General features: G+C 41.3%; 2 protein-coding genes and 2 long non-coding RNA genes across 4 annotated transcripts; 2 read left to right on the top strand and 2 right to left on the bottom strand.

Moving 5' to 3' along the window:
* Positions 1–24: 24 nt before the first annotated feature.
* kdm5ba (lysine demethylase 5Ba) lies at positions 25–17,506 on the top strand. The gene is made up of 27 exons (XM_076111194.1): positions 25–325; positions 4,676–4,753; positions 4,907–5,029; positions 5,117–5,287; positions 5,996–6,121; positions 6,377–6,470; positions 6,594–6,697; positions 6,866–7,024; positions 7,176–7,295; positions 8,122–8,280; positions 8,705–8,886; positions 8,995–9,157; positions 9,502–9,621; positions 10,001–10,195; positions 10,582–10,763; positions 11,410–11,534; positions 11,707–11,857; positions 11,957–12,077; positions 12,311–12,666; positions 13,520–13,658; positions 13,764–13,943; positions 14,029–14,187; positions 14,979–15,398; positions 15,501–15,591; positions 15,694–15,881; positions 15,996–16,307; positions 16,415–17,506. Exons 1-27 carry the CDS (start codon positions 173–175, stop codon positions 16,550–16,552), a joined length of 4,509 nt encoding a protein of 1,502 aa, XP_075967309.1. The 5' UTR covers positions 25–172; the 3' UTR covers positions 16,553–17,506.
* On the bottom strand, positions 10,221–14,643 carry LOC142970772 (uncharacterized). Its single transcript, XR_012959297.1, has 2 exons — positions 11,676–14,643; positions 10,221–11,506 (listed from the first exon to the last, which is right to left on the bottom strand). It is a non-coding gene; the product is annotated as an uncharacterized LOC142970772 (long non-coding RNA).
* LOC142970773 (uncharacterized) lies at positions 14,810–21,230 on the bottom strand. The gene is made up of 2 exons (XR_012959298.1): positions 20,309–21,230; positions 14,810–20,008 (listed from the first exon to the last, which is right to left on the bottom strand). It is a non-coding gene; the product is annotated as an uncharacterized LOC142970773 (long non-coding RNA).
* On the top strand, positions 18,084–23,898 carry nelfcd (negative elongation factor complex member C/D). Its single transcript, XM_076111196.1, has 15 exons — positions 18,084–18,267; positions 18,855–18,961; positions 19,106–19,215; positions 19,318–19,427; positions 19,566–19,673; positions 19,838–19,990; positions 20,635–20,765; positions 20,855–21,020; positions 21,102–21,236; positions 21,406–21,545; positions 22,053–22,167; positions 22,249–22,344; positions 22,439–22,579; positions 23,259–23,388; positions 23,571–23,898. Exons 1-15 carry the CDS (start codon positions 18,208–18,210, stop codon positions 23,603–23,605), a joined length of 1,737 nt encoding a protein of 578 aa, XP_075967311.1. The 5' UTR covers positions 18,084–18,207; the 3' UTR covers positions 23,606–23,898.
* The last annotated feature ends 122 nt before the right edge of the window (positions 23,899–24,020 follow it).

Genomic DNA, 24,020 nt, shown 5'->3' with positions numbered 1-24,020 from the left:
TGCTGTCACTTCGCGTCTCCAACTAGATAATTCGTCTTTGAGTTCAATGAGTGGAGAGTGGACATGAACTGAAAGACGAGGAATCCATTGCGAGCATATTCGGCGTGAGGAAGCCCTTTAAAAAAAAAAACAACAACAACATTTCAGCTGGAGTCATAACGAAGATGCAACGATGACTCAACCACAGCTGAATGAGTTCATTCCTCCTCCGGAGTGCCCTGTTTTTGAGCCCAGCTGGGAGGAATTCGCCGACCCTTTTGCGTACATCAACAAAATACGACCTATTGCAGAGAAAACTGGCATCTGCAAGGTCCGACCTCCGCCGGTGAGTATTTCTTCATTTTGATAGTTATTCGAGGCTTTTTTTTTCTTTTGGCGTGGTGAGTTGGCCTCCGCTGCTGTTGTTAATTTAGCAGGCAAAGTTGTGTTTTTAGACAGCTTTCAACATGGCGGATTGCGGCTCTCCCGAGTTGAATCGTCAGCTAGCCGGAGCCTGGACTGTGTTGTGTTTGCAACAACGAAGTGGAGCTCTATCACATGATTACATCGGTGTCTTAGATCAAGTTTTGAAACCTCCGAACAGCCAGACGTGTATTTATTACAACCGTCATCTTTAAGAGCATGCTTTCTAAAAATAAAAAAATTCAACCGTTGAAGTTTGTCCGTATTCAAATATAAAGGAAAGTGTTTACGTATGAAACGCTTCCTGGACTGGTCGCACGGAAATTAGCTCCACCGAGATTTAAACTAATAATTTGAGCCGTTGCCTTTTAAACAGTTAGTTGGATGTATAGCGTAACTTTCCCAACGGGATTTGAAGGATTTAGCCAGTATGAGGTAACCAACGGCTAACGTTAATCGGGCCCGTAAAGCTGCAGTTGTGACATGTAACGTCAACGATTCTAACGTTACGTACGTGCTCGGTGACCAACTGTTTATGGAGAGAAGAGACTGTTTAACGGCTCAACGGACACTGCGTTTCTGTATTTTAAAATCATAGCTTTCATATGTTTAAAAACTATTTCAGATTGTTGACAGCGTTATTTAAATTTTTTTTTTTTATCTAACTTGCAGAATAACGTTATATCGTTATTATTAAAGCAATTGTCGGGCTTTATTTATTTTGTCTTATTGAGGGTAATTTTTGCCATCATCCACACCTCCTAACGGTCACATAGTATCAGGACAGAAAGTAGATGAAGTTACGTTTGTAATAGACTTTCTAAAATGGACACAGTTGAAATGTATCTCACAATGAGCTTAATTCTGTTGGGATGGGAGAGGAAAGATATTTATTCAAGGGTGTGTCAAAGCTTCCACGCCAATTAGATGGAGGGCAAATACTCTGGAATAATAATTATAATGGGTGATTCTCTCATGTTGTAATAATAATATTACCTTGAATGATGACATGGTTTTTTGGCAGTTACCAATGTATCACTTTAAAAACATTGAGGTCAAGGATGCAAATTGTTAACATAGACTCCCAGTTGAAATAGGGAAGTGTGTGTAAGCCTATTCACAGGCCTAACAGGACGGGTAGTGCTGCAATATAACCCCAAAAAAGGGTGGGGACTGCTTGGTGTTTGCTCTTCCAAAAGAAACCTTCTTTTAAAGTGCACAGCTCATGTACACAAAAGAAGGCAGTGGCAAAAGCTTTGAGCATAGATTAGAAGCTGATAGTCGAGGTCTACCTTTAGACCAGATGGACCGGAGGAACTGTTGGTTATCCTAGTATTTATAAGTCAAACTCCACCATTTGTCCCACACTGTGCACCATTGTCTGAAGCCCTGTGTCATGCACCAGTATTTCTACTGGATATATTTAGACTCCAGGGTGGTTTGTGGGCCAAACTAATAACAACAATCTTAAATCCTTCAGCCATATGAATCTGAGCTCATGAGAGTTGATTGCTATTCAAGCAGCATTGAAGTGCATCATTTTAATGTTTGTATGAGGGCATCCTGGAGACTTGTATGGCAGAGGTTCATACAGTGTACATGTTACGTCCTGTGTTTTTTAGATATGATCTGGCCTGAGATCTCCTTTTCTTTGTTTAATTTTTCTCTAAAATTTTTCTCTAAAATAAACTATGTTTTTTTTAGAAGGGAAGAAGTCATTGCACCACAATCTGTTTTGTCTGGGTGCACAGTGCATGGTCAGTATTTCCTCCACAGTTTTGCTCGCGTCTTATTTTTACTGTAGATGTTAGTGGCACATATGCAAATGATTTTCATCTTGAGGCAGTTTGTGGTTAGCTTCTCACCACTCGTATTTGTCATTTTGTACATGGCGAAAGGCTTGTCCTTTTCATACCAAAATTGCACTTGTACTCTTAACTGGTGTGGTCAGACTTTAAAAAAAAAAGAAGCCCTGTGCAGTGCCATATGTTTAAAAGCGATTGTTTTCTTTTGTGCCAGGACATTTGTGGTTGTGAACCAGCTTTGTCTACAGATAAGGTTGTGTTAAAGCGACTGTTGTTGTCTCTACTCTGACCAGCATTTCTATCCTAGTAAGATTAAAAAGCCTTTCTAGACCCAGTAAATCGTTTAATGTTTCATAGTGCTAATAGGTGGTCAGTTACAATGAAAATGCTGACTATTTTAAAAGTGAACTATGTGCTTCTGTACCCATTAAGAAACATTGTGATGGTTGAATTGAGGTTGAGGTCACATGATCTGTTCTTCACCACATCGTGCGTGCCAATTTGGCACATTCAACTTTTCAATTCAATAATGTAGTGTCAGCTCCAAGATGTGAACTTTAAAGCAAAAGTTGATATCTTAATTTGCTTCTTATACACATGTGATAACAAGTTAATGTATCTCATCCTCCACAAATTACTCTGTACTACGAGTGAATGGGAAAATACTTCAATATGATAAAATCTAATACAAATTTAGAGCAAATCCAAATATTAAAATCCAAATCGTAGATGTAGGTGGTAGCTAGTTATTGCTTTAGACTAGTTATTAGAAATAAATCTTTACCATGCCAACAAAGCTGCTACGAGCCCATTCAGTTCATCTCATTTAGATTGGTATGTGGCCTGGTTTTTCTGAAAGCCCAAACACAGTGTTGAGCCTCGAATCTGAGCCATTAGGACAACGTAACATCCATTCAGTGCTGTTGCAGAGCAGGTTTGGCTTTACACATTTTAAGTTTATGGATTTATTTAGAGTTTATAGATTTGGGTGTTCATTTTAACACAGCAGACACATTTCTGACATACTATTTGAAGGGCAAATGTGAAACCTGAAACTCATCTCTAGCATTTCTGTCTGTTCCACAGTGTCAGAAATGACTCTGTGATGTTTGGAATCTTTAAAGAAAATAAACTATAATTTGAATTTTACATGTTTTCTAGTTTTGTCAATACTAATAACGGCTCTTAAACTACCAAAGTAACAATCAGTCTATCCTATGACAGCATATCAACTTCATTTCAGCCGGTACAGCATGTTTTCCATCACACTCAAGGAAACAATTTCACGAGTTGTTTGTCTCTCATTTATATTCTCACTGATGACAAATCAGCAGGAGTGTGTTATCACACATCCCGTCTTTAAACACATTTTCATTCTCTAGCTTTTAACTCACTTTGAGAGTTACCATTCTATATTATTTTCTTTTAAACATGTCTTTTGTGTTGTTGTGTTTTTTGCTATATTTTGATTGTACAGCACTTTGGTCTAATGTGCTTTATAAATACTTTTGGATTTAACGATGTAAAACTGAGATTATCTTGCTGACTCTTGAGCCACCACTGACGACATGTTCTCTAGTCTTGCAGGAAGTGGTGCGGTCTAGTGTGAGTAGGTGTGCAAGTGCGTTAATATCATGTCGGTGTGTAGTCTGTCAGTAAGACAGATGGTGTTGTTACGCTGGTGTAGTTAAACATAGTGACAGGCAGCAAGATGAAATTGTTGTGTATTTCTTTGTGGGAGAGTTATGTTATTTGAGACATTTTTTATTTTATTTGAATTGTTAGTTTTACATCACCCCTAATAATGCAATGCAGCTGACCTGAAATCACGGAAATCTTGTTCCCCACATAGTTTTGTTCATGCAAAACAAACAAAAACAAACAAATCAACATTTAATCAACCATTATCAGATGCATCTTTGCATGTTTGCACAGACACGCTCTCACTTCCTGTATGTCTACCTTTTAATGACCGTCTGTTGGTTTACTAGAATAATAGCAGTCTCTATGATGTGCATACTGGGTGTGCAGTTAAGATTAGTTTTAGATTTTTACTCTGTATTGACTACAGGCAGGCTTTTTATTTGGGTCAAGAACTCAGTGAAATTGTACTCCAACCTGTATTAAAGAAAGAAAAGTCTGGTACTCTGAATAGTTTACTTGTTTAAGGAAAAAGTTCAGAGCAATCCGACAGTATTGTCCTGCAGCTTGAAGCCAAACTCATTAGTGCACCAAATATTTGGCTGAAAATAATCCGCAACGTTAAACAAAAAACCGTTGGGTTTTGGTGAAGGAAGCTTCCTTTGAGTGGTTTGAGTTAAACCACTCATTCACTTTGGGCCTTGTTGAGCATGCTGTACTTTTACTGACAAACAACATTTAGATTCAAAGACTTTTGTTTCAGTGTAACCATCAAAGAGTTGGTGTCATTTTGCTTCATAAAATGTTTTTTGTTTTTATTCTCTCAGGAATGGCAGCCACCATTTGCCTGTGATGTGGACAGACTGAAGTTCACACCAAGGATACAAAGACTTAATGAGTTGGAGGTACATTCAATATGTTTTGTGTGTTTAATGCATTTAAAATGCAGTACGTGTAAATGGTGTATTTGGTAAATATAAAATCCTTTCTATTGATTATTTATAGACTATGAAATGTTAAATACACAATATTAACCTTTGTTTCTCTTGTGTTTTTAGGCTCAGACCAGAGTCAAGTTGAACTTTCTGGATCAAATAGCAAAATTCTGGGAGTTTCAAGGATGCACTCTGAAAATCCCTCACGTGGAAAGAAAGATTTTGGATCTTTACCAGCTGAACAAAGTGCGTGCAAATCCTTGCTGCTGCGGGACAAATACATGTCATTAAAGATAACATACAGACTAAATGCATAACTTCTTTCTTCCCAAGCTGGTAAAAGAAGAAGGAGGCTTTGATGCCGTCTGCAGAGAGCGGCGCTGGACTAAGATATCCGTCAAGATGGGCTTTGCTCCAGGCAAGGCTATCGGCTCTCATCTGCGGGCCCACTATGAGAGAATCCTCTACCCATACAACCTGTTCCAGACTGGAGGCAATCAGCCCGTACGTCGCTTATGTTTTCTTTTACCAGTAGAGCAGCAGCAGCGAGAATTATTAAACTAATTGTTTGAAATTGAGTCGATGTTCATCGGAAGAATTCATAGTCAATTTATGTGCCTTTTTTTTTTTTTAAGCTACACTGTTATTATTAGAAACCATAGGTAGTGACTAGAGCTCCCGCTCTACCTGCTTAATACACAGTATTATTATTATAGTTGACAACATTATAATTTGGATTAAGCAGATAATTATTAAAAGTATTAAAATGTTTTGCCACAGAAAAGCTCTTAGTGCATTTCTGCACCACACCATTGAAAGATCTGTGATTGTCTTCTTAATGCAATGTGTCCTGGAATTAGATTCACTGATGCTGCCAGTGTCGTAAAACTAGAACTGACGAGCACAAATCACTGGGAGCTTTTTTTAAATGTAAGGAACACACTGCTAAGATTTGTCTGTAGCTCCATACTTTCATAAGAGCTTTTCTTGTGTTTGGTGTCTTTGAAGAGGTTTAATGAAGGGACTGGTAGGAGGAGATTATATTGTATGTTGTATGTTGATATTATATAATTGGAGAATGTCTAATTTGGCTTAAATGTAGGTAAAAAAAACAAAAAGAGGCTTTGTAGGTTTTTGTTGCACTTAGTTTTTACTCGGGGTAGTTCAGTGTCTAGTGTCTTCTTATTCATGTTCCCCTGCTTGTCTTTGCAGAGAGCCACCTTGACCAATGACACTAAAGATAAGGAGTACACCCCTCACGACCTGCCGCAGCGGCAGTCAGTCCAGCCTCAGGAGACTTGCAGCATTGCTCGCCGTGCAAAACGCATGAAATCTGAAGTCAGTCCAATCTCTCTCTCTCTGTGTCTCTCTGTGTCTCTCTCTCTGTGTGTGTTCGTTCATAAATCTGGATAAAGTACAACCAGTTCTAACAAATCTATATATTGTGACTGTGGCTATATTTCACTTTGATAGTGAAGCTACATGTTTTTGACACCAATTGTCTCGTCTAAAAGAGTAATCCTCATATCTTATTGAGGGCCAGTTGTTCTCTCTGTCTCTGTTTCTCACTGACTCTCACCGTGACTTCAACAGAGAGGCAGTTTTAAAACCGAACCAGGGGAAGTTTGCGAGAATCGTCCCAATCTCAGGAGGAGGATGGGAACGTATGTTGGCAAACAAGAACCTGGTAAGAACAAAGCAAGCAGTGCTGCTTGCTTTATAAAGGAAAAGGGGGATTGTGTCAGATGTGACCAGTGACATTATTGGACATTCTTAAAGCTTTCAATGAGTCTTCCTCTGTGTCTTTCAGTGAGGATGGCCGTCACTGAGTTGAAACGGGAGCCCATTAAACACGAGGATCCAGCGGATTATAAAGAAGAAACTCTATTGGATAAGAGACCTCCCTCGAGTAAAGTAAGTATATTATTTTGTATGTAAATGTTGGCTTACGTCACTATAATTGTGCCAGTAAAAAAAACATGTATCCATGCTGTGGTTTTGTACGGTGCTGTATGTTATCAGAGAGAATATCTGAACAATCGCTGAACAAAGGCAGTGCTCACAATGATCCTGTCTCCTCAGATAGACCAGTACATGTGCCTTGTTTGTGGCAAAGGGACTGCTGAGGACCGCCTGCTGTTGTGTGACGGCTGTGATGACAGCTATCACATCTTCTGTCTGATCCCTCCCCTCCACGACGTTCCCAAAGGCGACTGGAGATGTCCCAAGTGCCTGGCTCAGGTGAGCAAACCCTCTGGGAGCTGAATCCCGGCAGAGAAGCTCATAATTGGGAACAAGAGAAGAATCATCTGCCTGATATTCACAAATATAATACAACTTCCAAGTGTTTCCCAACTTAATTTTCATCTTTTTTCCCCTTTTTATTTTACAGGAATGTGGCAAACCTCCTGTTGCTTTTGGGTTTGAGCAGGCCGGCAGGAGCTACACCCTCCAGGCTTTTGGAGACATGGCCGATTCCTTCAAGTCCGATTATTTCAACATGCCAGTTCATGTGAGTATGCATCACTTGTTCATTGATAACTGAGTGGTTTCCATTCTACTCAAGACTCGGACTACAGGAGATTTGGGTTGTTTTGGGAGAAATCTGGTCTTGGACCTTGGTCGGTAGCGATGTTCGGCCTAGATGAGAGTAATGTGAGGGTTTTACAGATCCAGTCCTAAAACTCCTGAACTGTTTGTAGCCCCGATTCATTTCAAACATGTTTGTGTGTCGAGTTAAAGTCTGAATTGTAAAGTAGTTTTCCCCAAAACTGTAATGACTCGTGCTATAATATGATACAAAACTTAACATGTTTAGCTCAGTGGAAACAAAATATTCCAATAATTTGAAATGCATCTATTTATATCGCAAAAATGTTTTCTGAGCAGATTTTGGAAGATCTTTGAGGACATCAGTTCTGAACTCTCCGTTACTTCTGTTTTATTACCTTGGCCTGTAACAAAGGAATGCTGTGATAACACACTTCCAGAGACAGTCCTTTTTGTCTTATCAGATGCTGTTCGCACTCGACACATCCTGTGAACACACTCTTACTGCACAAACAGAGTGGAAGAGGTTAGAGGTCTGGCTCAGGGGGAGCAGCAGGAAGTAGCAGACTAGCTAGTTTGAGACGTAAATTGTTTTCTAGCTGAATTCCTAAAAAAAAGATGACGTTCTTGTCATTGGTCCCAGCAGATACATTCTGACATGTGTGCAGTGAAAACACTAAAACACTTTTCTTAAGCTGTTTGAACTTGGGATCAAACTAGCTTCGGTTTCTACACTAGTGTGAACGTGGCACACGATCACACCATGTCACCTCCTTATGTCTCTTTAGATGGTTCCCACTGAGCTAGTGGAGAAGGAGTTCTGGCGTCTAGTCAGCACCATTGAGGAGGACGTCACTGTGGAGTACGGAGCAGACATCGCCTCCAAGGAGTTTGGGAGTGGTTTCCCTTTGAGTAACAGCCATTTTGAAGTCACCCCTGAGGATAAGGTACAATCTGTCTGCTGGTTTGAGGATGGTGTTTTATATTTGTCTACGGTCAGAATACATTGACCCCATGATGAGCTGTCTTTAACTTAATTCATTGATTCAAATTGAACTTTACTGGAAATGAATTAAAGATATGTCACCTTAACAATAAATAAGAAAACTATATGTGGTTATGGGTTGTAACGGGTGACATTTATAAAGTACTTTACCTCCACAACCTTCAAAGATTGATTTTTTTCTTCTTTTCACATAATGTTGGGCTTTTCAATACAACCTTCAGTATTTCCTAAAGCAATGTAGGTTTTTGGTTGTGTTGCTGGGAAAAAAAAAAACTAACGGCACTGAAATACTGTAACAGCTGCTGAACTAGTCCTTTTTATTCAGTAAGAAGTCAAGTGGATTGAGACCTGTGTCTGACCTGCAGCATTACCTGAGCAGCGGGTGGAACCTGAACAACATGCCGGTGCTGGACTCCTCTGTGCTGAATCACATTACAGCCGACATCTGTGGGATGAAGTTACCCTGGCTGTATGTGGGGATGTGCTTCGCCTCCTTCTGCTGGCATATTGAGGACCACTGGAGCTACTCCATAAACTATCTTCACTGGTAGAGTGCACTCTCTAAGCTCGATTGTGTATCTGTTATAGTGATTTTTAATGCAGAAGTTTGACTATCTTAAGTGTTTTTCACTGATAGTTTTGACCATATTTGCAGGGGGGAGCCAAAGACGTGGTATGGGGCTCCTGGTTATGCCGCAGAGCACCTCGAGTCGGTCATGAAGAACCTGGCACCTGAGCTGTTTGAGTCCCAGCAAGACCTCCTCCACCAGCTGGTCACCATCATGAATCCCAACACGCTGATGAACAACGGCGTCCCGGTAACCTGCTCTGAATGATACACTCATTAATTAATCGTCACATTTAAATGTCTGAAACATAGAGGTCTTCATACACTAAGTGTGAAGGTGAAGTTCCTTACTTTTAAATATTACACATCATAGTTGCACAAAAAGTATATCGGTTAATATAAATCAAAGTAGCTAAAGAAAACGTCCACATGTTGCAGTGTCTTACCATTTTTTGGTAAAATATCTTTTGATAGCCATATATAAATCAAGACATCAGAACTTTGCTGGGTTCAACATGGTTATTATAAAAACATGGACTGTTAAACACTTACAGCTTGTCATTTCTTAATTTTAATTTTCTTACTGATGACCAGATCTATCGCACCAACCAATGTGCCGGGGAGTTTGTCATCACTTTCCCCAGAGCTTACCACAGTGGATTCAACCAGGGCTTCAACTTTGCTGAAGCTGTCAACTTTTGCACCATGGATTGGGTAAGAAATCAGCAACCAGATCATTTTATACTAGTCTTGCTGCAAAGTCAAGTTCATGCAGTAGGAGTTCTGTTTATTCGATTTTACTGATAAATATGTTTTGCTCCAGCAGAGATATTTACGTATGCTTATAATAAATGGTGGAAAACAAAAGTTGTATAATGATTTGACTTTATTTGTATGTACTGTTTCTTGTCGAGATGCAGCCCAAAATCGTTTACAAAACAGGATTAAAAGCTATTTTCTAGACCCCTAATACAGATTATAAAGTATAAAAATCAGATATTCAGCATGTTGTTGATATTATATGTATTTTTCGGCTTTAATATTTCCCGTTAGCCCATCGCTCCTAAACTCAAACCCGTCTATATATTTGCAGATGCCCATCGGCCGTAAATGTGTGGCACACTACCGCCAGCTGAGCCGGTACTGTGTCTTCTCACACGACGAGATGGTTTGTAACATGGCCTATAAAGCAGACACGATGGATGTCAACCTGGCGTCCACAGTGCAGAAGGAGATGACCGTCATGGTCCAAGAAGAAGAACAACTGAGAGAGAAGATGAATAAGTTGGTGAGGAGGTCTTGTCTTAAGGATCTTTTGTGTCTGTTTTTTTATTAATTCGGTTGATTTACAAAGTTCAATGATAGCAGGATGCAGGTTTAATATTTCAGCACATAGTGAGTTAACAGGACACAATGACTTTATTTCCTCTATGGTCTAAAATATGGAAGCGAAACACATTTGAACAATTGCAAATTATAGCTCTGAATCTTCATTTTTCAGTTTGTAGTATTAGCTCCCGTGGGGCAGTAATAGCAAAGCGGGTACACCCGTAATCACATGTCATCAAGAATACATTAGAGGACACTTTGAGACTGTTGTTTGTCTGGACAGCTCTCTAATTTAGTTCCTCTGCAGCTCAAATTACTGAATTTCTTTTGTTGTTTTTTCCCCAGGGTGTGGTGCAATCTCGACAAGTGGATTATGAGGTGCTCCCTGATGAGGAGCGGCAGTGCTGCAAGTGTCGAACCACCTGCTACCTGTCTGGCATCACCTGTGCCTGCAGTCCTGGCAAGATGGTGTGTCTGTACCACACCCGGGACCTCTGCTCCTGTCCTCATAGCAACCTTACACTCCAGTGAGTCTTCAGTAACCACAACAACTGATCATACTTGCTCACTTCTGAATTTTACTTGTTTTGAGTACTATTATGAATTGTCTGCATCAGCTAAGCTACTTCAAGGGCATCCTAAAGACTCCTTGCATCAGGTGTTTCCTAAATGATATCTTACAAGAAGGTTGTATTTTTGTATTAAATTTGAATGGAGTGATGAAAATACATTCACTGAAATGAACAGCTGCTTCATATTTCTGGCCACAATTCACAAAGAAATCGACCCCCAGAACAAAAGTGTGACAATCAAACTGGCAGAAATGTGCAAGCACAGGGCACTTTATTAGTTGCGTCAGCAAAAATGAGCCCTGCTTTCAGTTTCTGTCTGAAATTAATATTTATATCACTGAGTAAAGAGACTAACTTACACCAGCAAAGTAAATGTGCAGTTTCTGAGGCAGTGGCACGGGAATATGTGATGCAAGAAGAATTTCACAAGTTTTAATCTGATTAGATGATTTAAAACATCATAATCCTGATAGCTCTTACGATATACATTTTCTGTTTTCTAATTGTCATTTCACATTTGGCAGTAGGTAGAAGACATATTTATTGGAACTTTATTGTTTATCATTGTATATTTATTGCCTCATTTTGTCTTTCCTTGCAGTTACAAGTTTACACTGGACGAGTTGTATCCAATGATGGAGTCAGTGAAGCTGCGTGCAGAGTCCTATAAAGACTGGCTCTGTAGTGTGGAGGACATCCTGGAGAACAAAGGAAACAAGAAAAGAAGTTAGTCAACGGGGGGAAAAAGCAAAATACTACAAAACTCATTTATCCAAAATATGTCCTTCTGATTTTAAGGGATACACTCATTGCTACTCTGCCATCCGGCCACACTGTATCATCTTACTTCCTCTTCATATTTCATACTTTCTAAAAGTTTGTACTGCTTTCTGGTCAGGTTTGGAAGAGCTTCACAGCCTGGTGGAGCTGGCAGAAACAAAGGCCTTCCCACAAATCAGCCTCCTGGGTCAGCTACGCACAGTCGCCTCAGAGGCTGATAAAGTTGCTGTGATGGCCCAACAGCTTCTCAATGGAAAGAGGCAGACGAGGTGCGACATTAAGAGATTTTCACAGGTTTATTTTTGATGTTCAAGACAATTCTGTCATTTGCTATTTATAGATGTGCTTATTTTTTATTTGTATATCAGGTATCGCTCTGGAGGAGGAAAGTCTCAAAACCACAACGAGTTGACTGTTGAGGAGCTGAGGTCTTTTGTCCGACAGTTCGACAACCTGCCGTGCAACATCCGGCAGGCTCCTTTACTAAAGGTTGGAGAGTTTGGATTAGAAACATTAACTTCTTGACGACCTAAATCTTAAAGTTGAATTGGTAACTTTGAAATAAACGGCTCAAATTAAAGCTTGTCTGTGTCGTCACACTTTCACATTGAAATCTAATAATGTCTGAAGTTAATGTGTGAATTTCGCTCCATTTTAGAATGTAAGTCTTGTCTCAGTAGTCAAATATCCATCCCTAAATGCCTGTTTAATGTGGCCCCCAGGACCTGTTGACCCGGGTGGATGACTTCCAGCGGCGCAGCGAGCGTCTCCTCTCTGATGAGTCGCCCAGCCCGCTGGAGCTGCAGGACCTGCTGGACGAGAGCCTGGGCCTGGACGTGGAGCTGCCCCAGCTGCCTTTGCTGAGGGAGAGACTGGAGCAGGCCCGCTGGCTGGAGGCCGTGCAGCAAGCCAGCAGCCGGCCAGAAAGCCTCTGCCTGGACACCATGAGGAGGCTGATAGACCAGGGCGTGGGTTTGGCTCCTCACAGCTCTGTGGAAAGAGCCATGGCTCGTCTGCAGGAGCTGCTGACGGTGTCGGAGCAGTGGGAGGAGCGGGCGCTCAGCCTTATGGAAGCCAGGTGAGGACACTGAGCAGCACTGGGCAGCACTGGGCCTTAGCTCGTATGTCCACAGCTTTTATCTTTTATCTCCCTGCTTGTGGTTTAGGTGGAGACAAAAAAAAGGATGAAGTAATTCAATGAAAATATGATCTATGTATCAGATTCAAAATCAGATACTATGACTTTTTCCCCATCACTGTTAAAAATATGATTCATAATTTAAAAAAAAATGATATAAAGCAATCTTCTTAAACAATAGTGTCACGGCTGTAAAAGATATCAATTTACCATGAAAAACTTAATAAACTACAGAAATGACCGTTCATTACACATGAACAAACACACTACCCACCTCTTCTATAAACGAGCAGAAATCTGACTCATCAAATTCAGGAACGGCTCAGTTTGGTTTCAGTTGTGAACTTACGTCCTGCAACTTTATTAAAATAACGTAAAGTCTGTATTTCTAAACAGTGAATTCATGCTTTGTTTTGCAAATTTACAATTTAAAAAGAAAAGAAAAAAACGTGAAATCAGCTTTAACTTCAGACTGTGCCGAGTGAAATATGCCACGTCTGCAGAGCTGGATCATGTTGGATAAAGAGGATCATGGTGTTGTGACAGTGTTTAACCCTCTGATGGCTCCACAGAGACTACCCACTGGAGAGCACCAGACTCTGCCATAGCAAGCACCTCATATATGATCTGATACTTGATGTTTATATACATCTATCAGAAATGCAGTCTTATTTTGGTCGGGTTTAAAACTGAAACGCACAAGATAAAAGATGACGTGACACTCCCACATGAGACATTGTAAAGAAACCTGAACATGTAAACTGTATTTACTAAAGCTCATGTCTCTTCAAAGGCCGAATCACAACATGGACACACTCAATGCCGCTCTGCAAGAAGTGGAAAACATCCCTGCCTATCTGCCCAACTGTCTGCAGCTGAAGGATGTCGTCAGCAAGGCCAAGAAATGGCTCCATGAAGCCGAAGCACTTCAGGTGAAATATACTTAAATTTAAACCATGCTTTATGATCTCAGCTCTTCACACTTGGCCTGAGATGGTTGAATTTGGATTATAAATCTGGTGTGTGCCTGTTTGCAGCTCGGGGGACGTATTCCTGTGCTGGACAGCCTCTCTGAGCTGCTCCTCAGAGCAGAGGCCATCCCAGTGATGCTCGAACCGCTGAGTCGACTAGAAGTCCTCGTCAGTGACGTTCAGACCTGGAAGGAGAGCGCAGCAAAGACATTCCTTCTGAAAAATTCACCTTTCTCTCTCCTTGAGGTAAACGGATGTTAGTGAGTGTGCTCAGTTCAAAGCTGTATCACAGGACCAATAAATAATGTGTTTTTTTCATTTATGTTCTCAGGTGCTTTGTCCGAGATGTGATGTAGGTACCGGGCTTCAGAAATCAAGATCAAAAAAATCGAAAGAAGCCTCACAAATCAGTAAAAAATCTCCAACTAAACTGGATTCTCTGTGTGAAGTGGACAGAGCTCTCTCCGAGAGCAAGGACTCTGCCTCTGCTGTGAGTGTGGATGCAGTATTCTTTTTCTCAGTTACAGTACAAGTAGAGTTGGGGGGGGGGGGTTAAATTGTGATCGTTAACAACATCCCTCATCATGTTTCATCTTGTTTTAACGGTTACATTTGGTCTAAATTTGCAAGAAACCCTACTGTCCTAAAATGCAGTGCAACCAGAAATAAACGGAGTCACATTTAGAATATTTACAGTAGAAACTTTACATTGTGTTGTTGTGACACCACAACTGTACAGAAATCCTGACGGCTCATTTCTGAGTACGGGCTGTGTGTATGTCTCAATGGATTGAGTGTTTTAATACTAACAGTTGCTCAGTAAAAAAAAAAAAAGACATGAAAATTTCTGTTTTTACACTAAGGGACCTTAAATAGAGGGGCTCAAAATACACACACACACACAAAACATTGTCAAAAGAAATACTAAATGATTTAATTAATTCAAAATGGCAATATTACGCAATGTTCCCTGTTCACTTCTGGGAGCTTTCAGCTGTAAACGCTGTGAAGCATACTTTACATAAAAAAAAATAAAAATAAAGTCCCTGGTCTACTATGGGAGCCACGGAGCAATAAAAGGCAGGATGGATGCTTCACAAAGTGAACAGGGAAACATGATGGGTTTATTATCACTCATGAACACTATTTCAACAGTGTGGTGATGCTACCTTGACAGCCCTGATTACAATCGTGGTCATGAGCGTAATCTGGTGTCAGATTGTAGAGAGTGAGATCGGTCTTTATTTTTTACTTATTAAGTTACATTTCCCTCCTTCACAGATGGTAACTCTCGCTGAGGTCCGCCAGAGGGAGATGGATATCTTGTTGGCTCTGCGTGCTTCAAACGAATCCAAGCTTGTTCCTGCTGAAAACTGTTGTGCACTTAGTGTTTGCGTTTGCCAAAAGGCCCCTTCGGGTGCCATGATGCAGTGTGAACTCTGCCGAGAGGTTTTCCACTGCGGTTGCGTTACGACGAAGGCAGACCTCGAGTACGGCCAAGCCTGGCTTTGCCCACTTTGCCAGCGGTCGAGGAAACCCCCCCTGGACAAGGTGCTGCCTCTGCTGGCGTCACTGCAGAGGATTCGTGTTCGGCTGCCAGAAGGGGACGCCCTGCGCTTCCTCATCGAAAGGACGGTGCGATGGCAGCACAGAGTTCAGCAGGCATGCACAGAGGGAGTGCTGAAGAAAGTGTCAAAGATGGTCAGTGGAACACACATTTTATAACTCCGTGTACATACAGTGCAATAGATGAATCTCTTGATTGTCGTCAAGCATGCTTAAGTTGATTGTTTATTGTTTCAGGGGAAGGTTGGACCCGGAATATCTTCACATCTGACTCGGGAAATAAACGGTTCATTGTTCCATACAGAGCACCAGTCTGTTCCACTCCAGGGTCAGTGTAAACTCTTTAAGCACTCTGCATCCGAGCATACTTTGCATTTATCCTTTTGTATCTCGCCTCTGAACTCTCGGCCGCTCATCATATTTGTCACAGGTCTCGGCCCCGAGCTGGAGGAGTTGATGGTGGAGGGATTCCTACTGCAGGTCACTCTGCCTGAAACTGAGCAGCTGTACAAATACCTGCTGTACAAACTGGCCCCCCTGCTCTCACATAGCGCCCCTTGTGGGAGCATCACAGAACAGGACCAACAGTCACAGAGAGGGAGCCCCCACCACAACAAGGTAATGAGGAATACAGCAAAGTGTGTTGCCTGTGGATCATATTCTCAATCACACTTATTATGACTTATCATTAATTATGATGTGTTTATTTTAATATTTCTGCCTTTAACACAGAATGGAGTTCCCGGTCTCAAAAAGGAGGTGGCGAACGGTCAGAGCAAAAGGACCAAGCGGCGTAAGGAAAGCTCCGACTCGCAGCACAGCGAGAAGCCCAAGAAATGCCGCAAAAAGAAGTCCAAGAAGAGCAAAGAGAAGATCGAGGAGAAGAGCGAAGACACCAAGTGGACGTGTTCTCCCACACACACAGTGTCTGACCCCACTGCGTGCTCTCCCACACACACATTGTCTGACCCCACTGCTTCAGATTCAGAGGAGGACTACTCACTGTGTGCTGCACCATGGTGCAGAGAGCCAGAGGCCGACGAGGTTTGTTTTACATCCGTCTACTTAATGTACTACATGCAGGAGTCTTAACTGATTTACATCTTTTATTTTGTTGACATTTTTCTCACTCTCGTCTTACTGCTTCTCAGGTAAACTGGGTCCAATGTGACGGCAGCTGCAATCAATGGTTCCACCAGGTCTGTGTAGGACTTTCTGCTGAGCGAGCAGAGAAGGACGACTATATTTGCATAAGCTGCACACAGCCGGACTATGACCGAGGAGAATGAAGACCAAAAAGCGGCTTTGAAGGATCAGCGTTTTTTGTTGCGAACCCCAGCACTTAAGTGCACACCTGAACTCTGTGTGCTCCTGTGGCTTCTCCCCCTTTACCTTCAGGCTTGCCCGTAGTGAAAATGGTGCTCTTCACTGTTTTATCCCAGAGTTACAAAAGACTTCTGTCACTGTTTTTGTCACGTGGCTGGTTTTTCAGCCAATCAACTAATCCTTTCTGAAACTTTCCAAGACTTGATGCAGATGTACAAAATTACAAAATGTTTTAACAGCGCAGGGATTTTTCAACCAAAAAAAGTCAATTTGACATCACATTTTAAAACTGCTTTTTTTTTTTTTTTTTTTTTTTACATGCATCTGAACAATGTGAAACTTCTTTTTCTTGTAGAGTAAATATTATTTATCTAAGCAATAACTGAACTGATTAATTGAGGTTCAGTTTTCACCTGAGCTATATTTGTGCTTATAAATTCTTTTATAGAATGTCTTCTTGAAGCAAAAACCCTGAAGAATTGACATTTGAATCCTATGATATTGCACAATTGAATTAAAATTTGTGAACAGAATTTGAATCAGAAACCGGAGAGTGAGGACTGTATGTCTGAGCTATTTGATCCAATATGTGCAAAAGTTTGCATCTGAATACTTATCCCTTATATCCCGTAACAAATGAAGTGTGGTTCCTTTTGCGCTGTCTGCAGAGGAAAGAAACGATGGTGTTGCTTAAGACTTGATTATGTTCACAAAATAATAATGAACTGTCCAACATCAAAGGAATGTACATTTTGTTTTAGGGTGGATTTTCCCTTTTTATGGTTTAGATGAAAATATTGTGTTGGACTTAGATTTAACAGACTGTGTGAACTATGACCTTTTTCTGCTCCTTTGGGTAAATAATATAATTCATATGTTGCAGTTTGCATTATAAAATAAAAAAAAGTTTGTTCCCATATGCCTGAACTCGTCAATCTTTAGTGCTGAATGCCATACAGGTAAAATGTTGCATTTGATTTAGATTTTGGTGGGTTGACTTGATCAATTTTAAATTTAAGGACCTCAAAACAAAAGCAGGAAACAATTGTGTATGGAGAAATGAATATGTCAGTGAATACAATTAAGAAAGAAAACAAGATTTTATAAAATATTTTCCACAAAACAAAAAACACACTCATAATGAAATAGAATACTATCAATACTAATATTGATGACTACATGCATATATATTTTTTAAACTGTGGTTCCTGATTAATAGTTTATATACATCTACTTATATTTAAAAAGTCTTTAGACCTGTCATTTTTACCATCAGGTTTCAAGTTACTCACATAAAAAGAAGTGAATTGATTAATTTATAATTAATGTTTGGTTAAATTATTGCTCTGTTTGTGTTTTGTTAAATATTTAGAGGTTTGACTCATTCACGGTTAGCGGATAGTTGCCTGACAGGCTAAACTCAGGGCATTAGACACCATCTCTTTCAAATCGGAAGGCGTGGCCTGATACTCACCGACTCGCCATTTTCCTCCTGTTGTTATTAGCGGTTGTTAGCTAAATAAGCTAGCTGCTCCGCGGTGAAACAAAGTCACGTCAAGATTTAAAACTTACAGTTGGGTTGTTGTAGCTAGTTCAACGCTACTTCTCTCCCGTCACCATGGACGAGGAATATTACAGCGGCGGTGGAGACTGGGAAGGCACGGGGGAAGGTCCCGCGGTGAGATGACGACTTGTTGCTGTTCGGAGTGGACAGTTAGTTAGCTAGCTAAGCAGCATTAGCTTAACGGCAGCCACACACTGCTGGTTTGTTGTTGTGACAATGCTACAGCTAAGCTGCACTGATAAAATAGCAGTTTAGCGGCTCCGTTAGCCGGCTAACTTACAGGCTAACTAATGTCACAGCTGGTGGACATCGAAGTTAAAGTTGCACGTTAACGGTTACTAAGCTCACTTGAAAACAACGCTACCATTTAAGCCATAAGAATGGCGTAACATTAGGTAGGTTGTTCTGGTAAACCTCCGAAGGTCTGCTGCAGAAGCCAAATGAGACAGTTTATGTAACACACATGCATTCAACTAGAAAGGACATAGAGAAGGACCCCATAGAGTCTTTGTTGTGTACGTTTAGTAAAGTTTAACTAAGTTATTGAGCTGTAACGCAGAGCTTTCATCTACATGTTAGTGTGTTTCAAATCTGTTATTGCTCAATCAGTCACATGAATCCAACAGTGTGGGGATTACATAGTAAAGACAGATGAGCCATTATAGAAGCATAAACGCATGTTTCAATGTTCCTGTGTGCAGGATTATGTGGAAGGGGAAAATGATGGGAAAATCCAGGAAGATTGCTTTCAGAAGTTCTCCAGCAGGGATTACATCATGGAGCCTGCTATCTTCAACACCCTTAAAACGTAAGCACCTGCCTCTTACAAACACAGCATTTTTAAATGAGAACCAGACGGCAAAGTTAACGAAAAACTGTACAGGATGACTAGTGTTTTGAATCCTAAAGACCTACTGAGAATTTGATGATAGAAACCATGTTTTCCTCACAGGTATTTCCTATCGGGTGGCTCTCCAGAACACGTCATCCAGCTTCTCTCTGAAAACTACTCTGCTGTGGCTCAGACCGTCAATCTGCTGGCAGAGTGGCTCATCCAGATGGGTGGGTCGAAAACTACAGGATCCTGCATTGTTTTCCTTAGCTTGGAATCCAAGCCTGTTGGTGACCGTTCATTAATCTGTCATTTCTGTGCTTTGACTGCAGGTGTAGAGCCTGCTCAGGTCCAAGAGCGAGTAGAAAATCACCTCAAAAGTCTTCTGATAAAACACTTTGACCCCCAAAAAGCTGATTCCATTTTCACTGTTGAGGGAGAGGTGAGATTTCTCAACACTGGGTTGTAATTTTTACAAAGTACAAGTGATCACAAATCTTAGACATCTTGTGCAAAAATATGTATTTGTCGTGGTTACATAGAAGTGAAACCAAACCAATCCCATCTCTTGTGTTTTCAGACTCCTGCTTGGCTCGAGCAGATGATAGCGCACACTACGTGGAGAGATCTTTTCTATAAGCTGGCAGAGGCTCACCCAGACTGCCTGATGCTCAACTTCACTGTAAAGGTGCGGTAGTAACAATAGTAGTAGTAGTATTTCAATTAAATCTACTAAAATGTTTGTTTCTTTTATGTTTTGCAAAGTTGAGCACACATTAGATGAAATCTAATGTAATAGAAGAGTCTCTGTGTGTGTGGGTCACGTAACACTTTGTATGTGTGTGTGTTTAGCTCATTTCAGACGCAGGGTATCAGGGGGAGATCACCAGTGTGTCCACAGCGTGTCAGCAGCTGGAGGTTTTCTCCCGAGTATTGAGGACGTCTTTGGCCACGCTGCTGGATGGAGGAGAAGAAAACCTGGAGAAGAACCTGCCAGAATTTGCAGTGAGCCTGTTAGCTTCTCTGAAAAATAAATGAAGATGACACCTTTTATAATATTTCATAGCATCATGGTTAATGAATCCTCTTCAGAGTAGCGTGGGGCTGGAGCCGATCCCTGCTGACATTGTGCAGAGTACATCCTGGACAAGTTGCCAGGCTATCACTAGGCTGACATAGAGTATACTGTATTTAAGTACCTTGCAGTTCTTTCAATACATCCTAGGGATTAACAGTAAGGATTGTCCGGGGTAAATAAAAAGCCGCTTTACTTCTGTAAATCTAGCCACTTCCTTGCCTAATGAAAAAAAGAAGTAAACATGCCGTTGATGATGGAAGTAGCTGAGGAGTCAGCCGTCTGGCTTCCTTCTCCTCTCTGTTGAGAGTTTCACATGCGCAGTACCAGCAGGGCTCTTGTGGGACAATGGGGTGAAGAAAAAGTTGATGAGCTGAATCGCAAGCGGACGTTTCAGTTATCCTGGAAACAGGCGTTTAGTTGGGTGGAGTAAGAGGATGGGGGCGAAACTCCAGATTCATGTAGAGATCAAACGTGACAATTTACATACAGTAGTTATTTTATAACCACGAATAAATCAAACCATTTCTATGTTTGCGACATGTGACGCTCTTTGTCCTCTCCTCTCCTGTAGAAGATGGTGTGTCACGGCGAGCACACCTACCTCTTCTTCCAGGCGATGATGTCCATCCTCTCTCAGGAGGAACAAGGCGGCTCAGCTATTCGAAGGATCGGTCAGGAGGTGCAGAAGTCCGCACACGAGAGGTAACTGTCTTTTTTTCTCATCAGAATCTCGCATAAAGGTCAATCCCATGTGGATGACGTCACTACTGTGTTTGTGGTTTATATCACAGAGGTCACGATGCCAGTCAGATAACGCTCGCGCTCGGCACAGCAGCAGCCTACCCTCGAGCCTGCCAGGCGCTGGGGGCCATGTTGTCTAAAGGAGCCCTGAATCCGGCAGATATCACAGTTCTGTTCAAGATGTTCAGCAGCATGGACCCGCCTCCTGTGGAGCTGGTGAGGACGGAGCATCTTTGACCCCGTTTATATCCACTGCATGTCTGTTAAGGTGCTGAAACATGTCTTTCTCGTCTTTAGATCCGAGTGCCGGCCTTTCTGGACTTGTTCATGCAGTCGCTGTTTAAGCCGGGATCAAAGATAAATCAAGACCACAAACACAAGTACATTCACATCTTGGCCTACGCTGCCAGTGTGGTTGAAACGTGGAAAAAGGTACAGAGAGCAGCTGATGTGTCCGCAGACACAAAACGCTCATGGCAGTTTTCAGTTGTTTGATTTAGATTAACCGGCTAAAATAATAACGTATTGTGAACTACTTTGGTGGTTTCTTTATACCTCCTGGTTTCACCTTCTTTACCCGTTTCTTTCTGTTCAACCCCAGAACAAGCGAGTCAACATCAATAAGGATGAGCTGAAGTCGACGTCCAAGGCCATAGAGACTGTGCACAACCTGTGCTGCAACGAGAACAAAGGAGCCACCGAGCTGGTGGCTGAACTCGGCACTTTGTACCAGTGCATCCGGTGAGGAGACGGCCGAGATCTCGTTCCTCAAAAGCCTTCAACTTGTTATTGTTGTAAGAGAGGGAGGTGTTCTATGTGAGGAGAAACATGTTCATAATGGTGGCCTTGTTGGTGGTTGTAAAAGGCAAAACATAAATTAAAACAATCGGATGGGAATTGTCAATACTGGGGGAAAATAATTAATGAAATTGAAGTTCATGGAATAACCAGCTGATCCGACTTGGAAATATAAGATTGATGTAACTTGACACTCCACATCTGGGAGGGAATGTAGTGAAGATTTCTGTAATAATCTTTGCAAACAAACTTATTTTGTCGATCAGCTGTAGAAGATCAAAATAATACAAAATTAATTATGTGTAATTTAAATTGGGAAATACATGAGCTTTTTGAAAAATAACGATAATGCACTCAGTGACAGCTGACACGTTTAAGTTGTTTTAAAGACTAATTGAGGTTCGACATCCTGCCCTTCTCACTTCTGACTTCTTGTTTGTTTGGATTCAGGTTCCCAGTCGTCGCTATGGGGGTTTTGAAATGGGTGGATTGGACGGTGTCTGAGCCGCGCTACTTCCAGCTGCAGACAGACCACACTCCAGTGCATTTAGCTTTGCTGGACGAGGTACAACATTTCAGATTACACTTTACATTTCCAGTCTTTAAGACATCAGTTGAATTGAAAATGAATGCTTCCTCCGCACAGATCTGTACGTGTCACCAGCTGCTGCACCCGCAGGTCCTCCAGCTGCTCATCAAGCTTTTTGAGACGGAGCACTCTCAGCTGGACGTCATGGAGCAGGTCTGTTTGTGTCACTGTAACGCTTCTTATTTCAGTCTGTTCAGTATGTTGCAACCTGTCCGCTGACGGCGCGTTGCTCTCATTTCCCCCTCAGCTGGAGTTGAAGAAGACTCTGCTGGATCGGATGGTTCATCTGCTGAGCCGTGGCTACGTCCTGCCGGTAGTCGGTTACATTCGCAAGTGTCTGGAGAAACTCAACACGGACATCTCCCTCATTAGATATTTTGTCACTGAGGTAACTGCTCCTTCTGATCTTGATTAGTGGTCATGAGATAAAACGTGGAAATCGAAGTGAACTCTGGTTTACGTACAGTGCATAACTTTGAGTTTTTTCCTCCATCACAAAAGTTACAGGGTGCCTGCAGGTATCAGACTATGTTTTATACACACAAGGCCGTAGGATGGTCTTGAACAAAGTTTCATCAATCTAAGAGACTTTGATTTCAGTGGGTATTGCTCAACCTTACGTGAATAATATATAATAAGTTGAGACATTAAATTAAAACACCTTAAAGTTAGCAATTAGCTGGTAGCCATCAGAGCGTTTAGCAGCTGAAGAGCCAGTTGGTAGAGACAGAAACAGCTCAAATAGAGTAACTACTGGTCTTAAATTCATCATTAATTCACTCCAAAAGAATAATCATGTTGCTTCCATAACTTTTGTATTTGTAAATACGCTTCACCATTTTAACTTATAGGTAAGTCAACGGTGTGTTCTCAACTTATTTCTGCTGCTCCCAAGTGGCCAAAAGACTCATTGCCATCTTAATGTTAGTCAGGCGATCATGATTGAAAATGTGAATGTTTTACTACATTTTTTTTAAAGACTGCAGACATAAACAGACCTTTAACACCATCTTAAATCATTTGTAACTTGTAACAAACTGATTGAACCTAAATATTGCTCTCTTTAGGTGCTGGATGTGATCGCTCCTCCCTACACGTCAGACTTCGTTCAGCTCTTCTTGCCCATCCTGGAGAACGACAGCATCGCAGGAACAATCCGCACAGAGGGAGAGCATGACCCTGTAGCAGAGTTCATTGGTGAGTCACGCGCTTCTATTTGAGTCGGTACAATCATGACGTACTGGAGAGAGATATCTAAAAGTCTGGTCAGTAAAACCAACTATATACTGTTTAAAAGTTACGTGTTGTCACGTTTTTGTAATTTGTAAACTTCCTTTAGAAACATGTTCATGTCGGTAATTAATTCTCTGTTTTTTCAGCTCATTGCAAGTCAAACTTCATCATGATAAACTGACAGTGACAATGTTGGAGATTGTACCAGGAAGACCCAGCGGAGGAAGAAGATCTGTGATCACCAAACGCGCTGATGTTTGAGCGCATAGCTCGGGACTGTTCAGTCTGACCGAGTGAACGATTTGTTTCTATCGAGGCAACAAAACGGGGAGAAGTTCAGTAAGTAGACGGACCGGTTGAACGAGAAGCCTCTGAAGATGCAGCTAAACGTTTCCTTTTTTTTCACCTGTATATTTGATTTTCTATATTTTTATGTTGGTTCAAGTGGTTTTTAAATAAAAACCTGAATATGTGCTTTCTTGCATTTGTAAAATGGCTTTTTTTATTGGATTTTTATCATTAACGTTACTAAGAAAGAGACAAGTTTTCTGCACAGCACAAAGCTAGTTCGTTGAATTTTGACAGTGAATACGACT

This window comes from Anarhichas minor, unplaced genomic scaffold (genome assembly GCF_050575085.1).
Source record: "Anarhichas minor isolate MPS153535 unplaced genomic scaffold, ASM5057508v1 ptg000043l, whole genome shotgun sequence".
Classification (NCBI taxonomy): Eukaryota; Metazoa; Chordata; class Actinopteri; order Perciformes; family Anarhichadidae; genus Anarhichas; species Anarhichas minor.
Note: the sequence above shows the minus strand (reverse complement) of the source record. Positions and strands in the feature narration are given on the sequence as shown.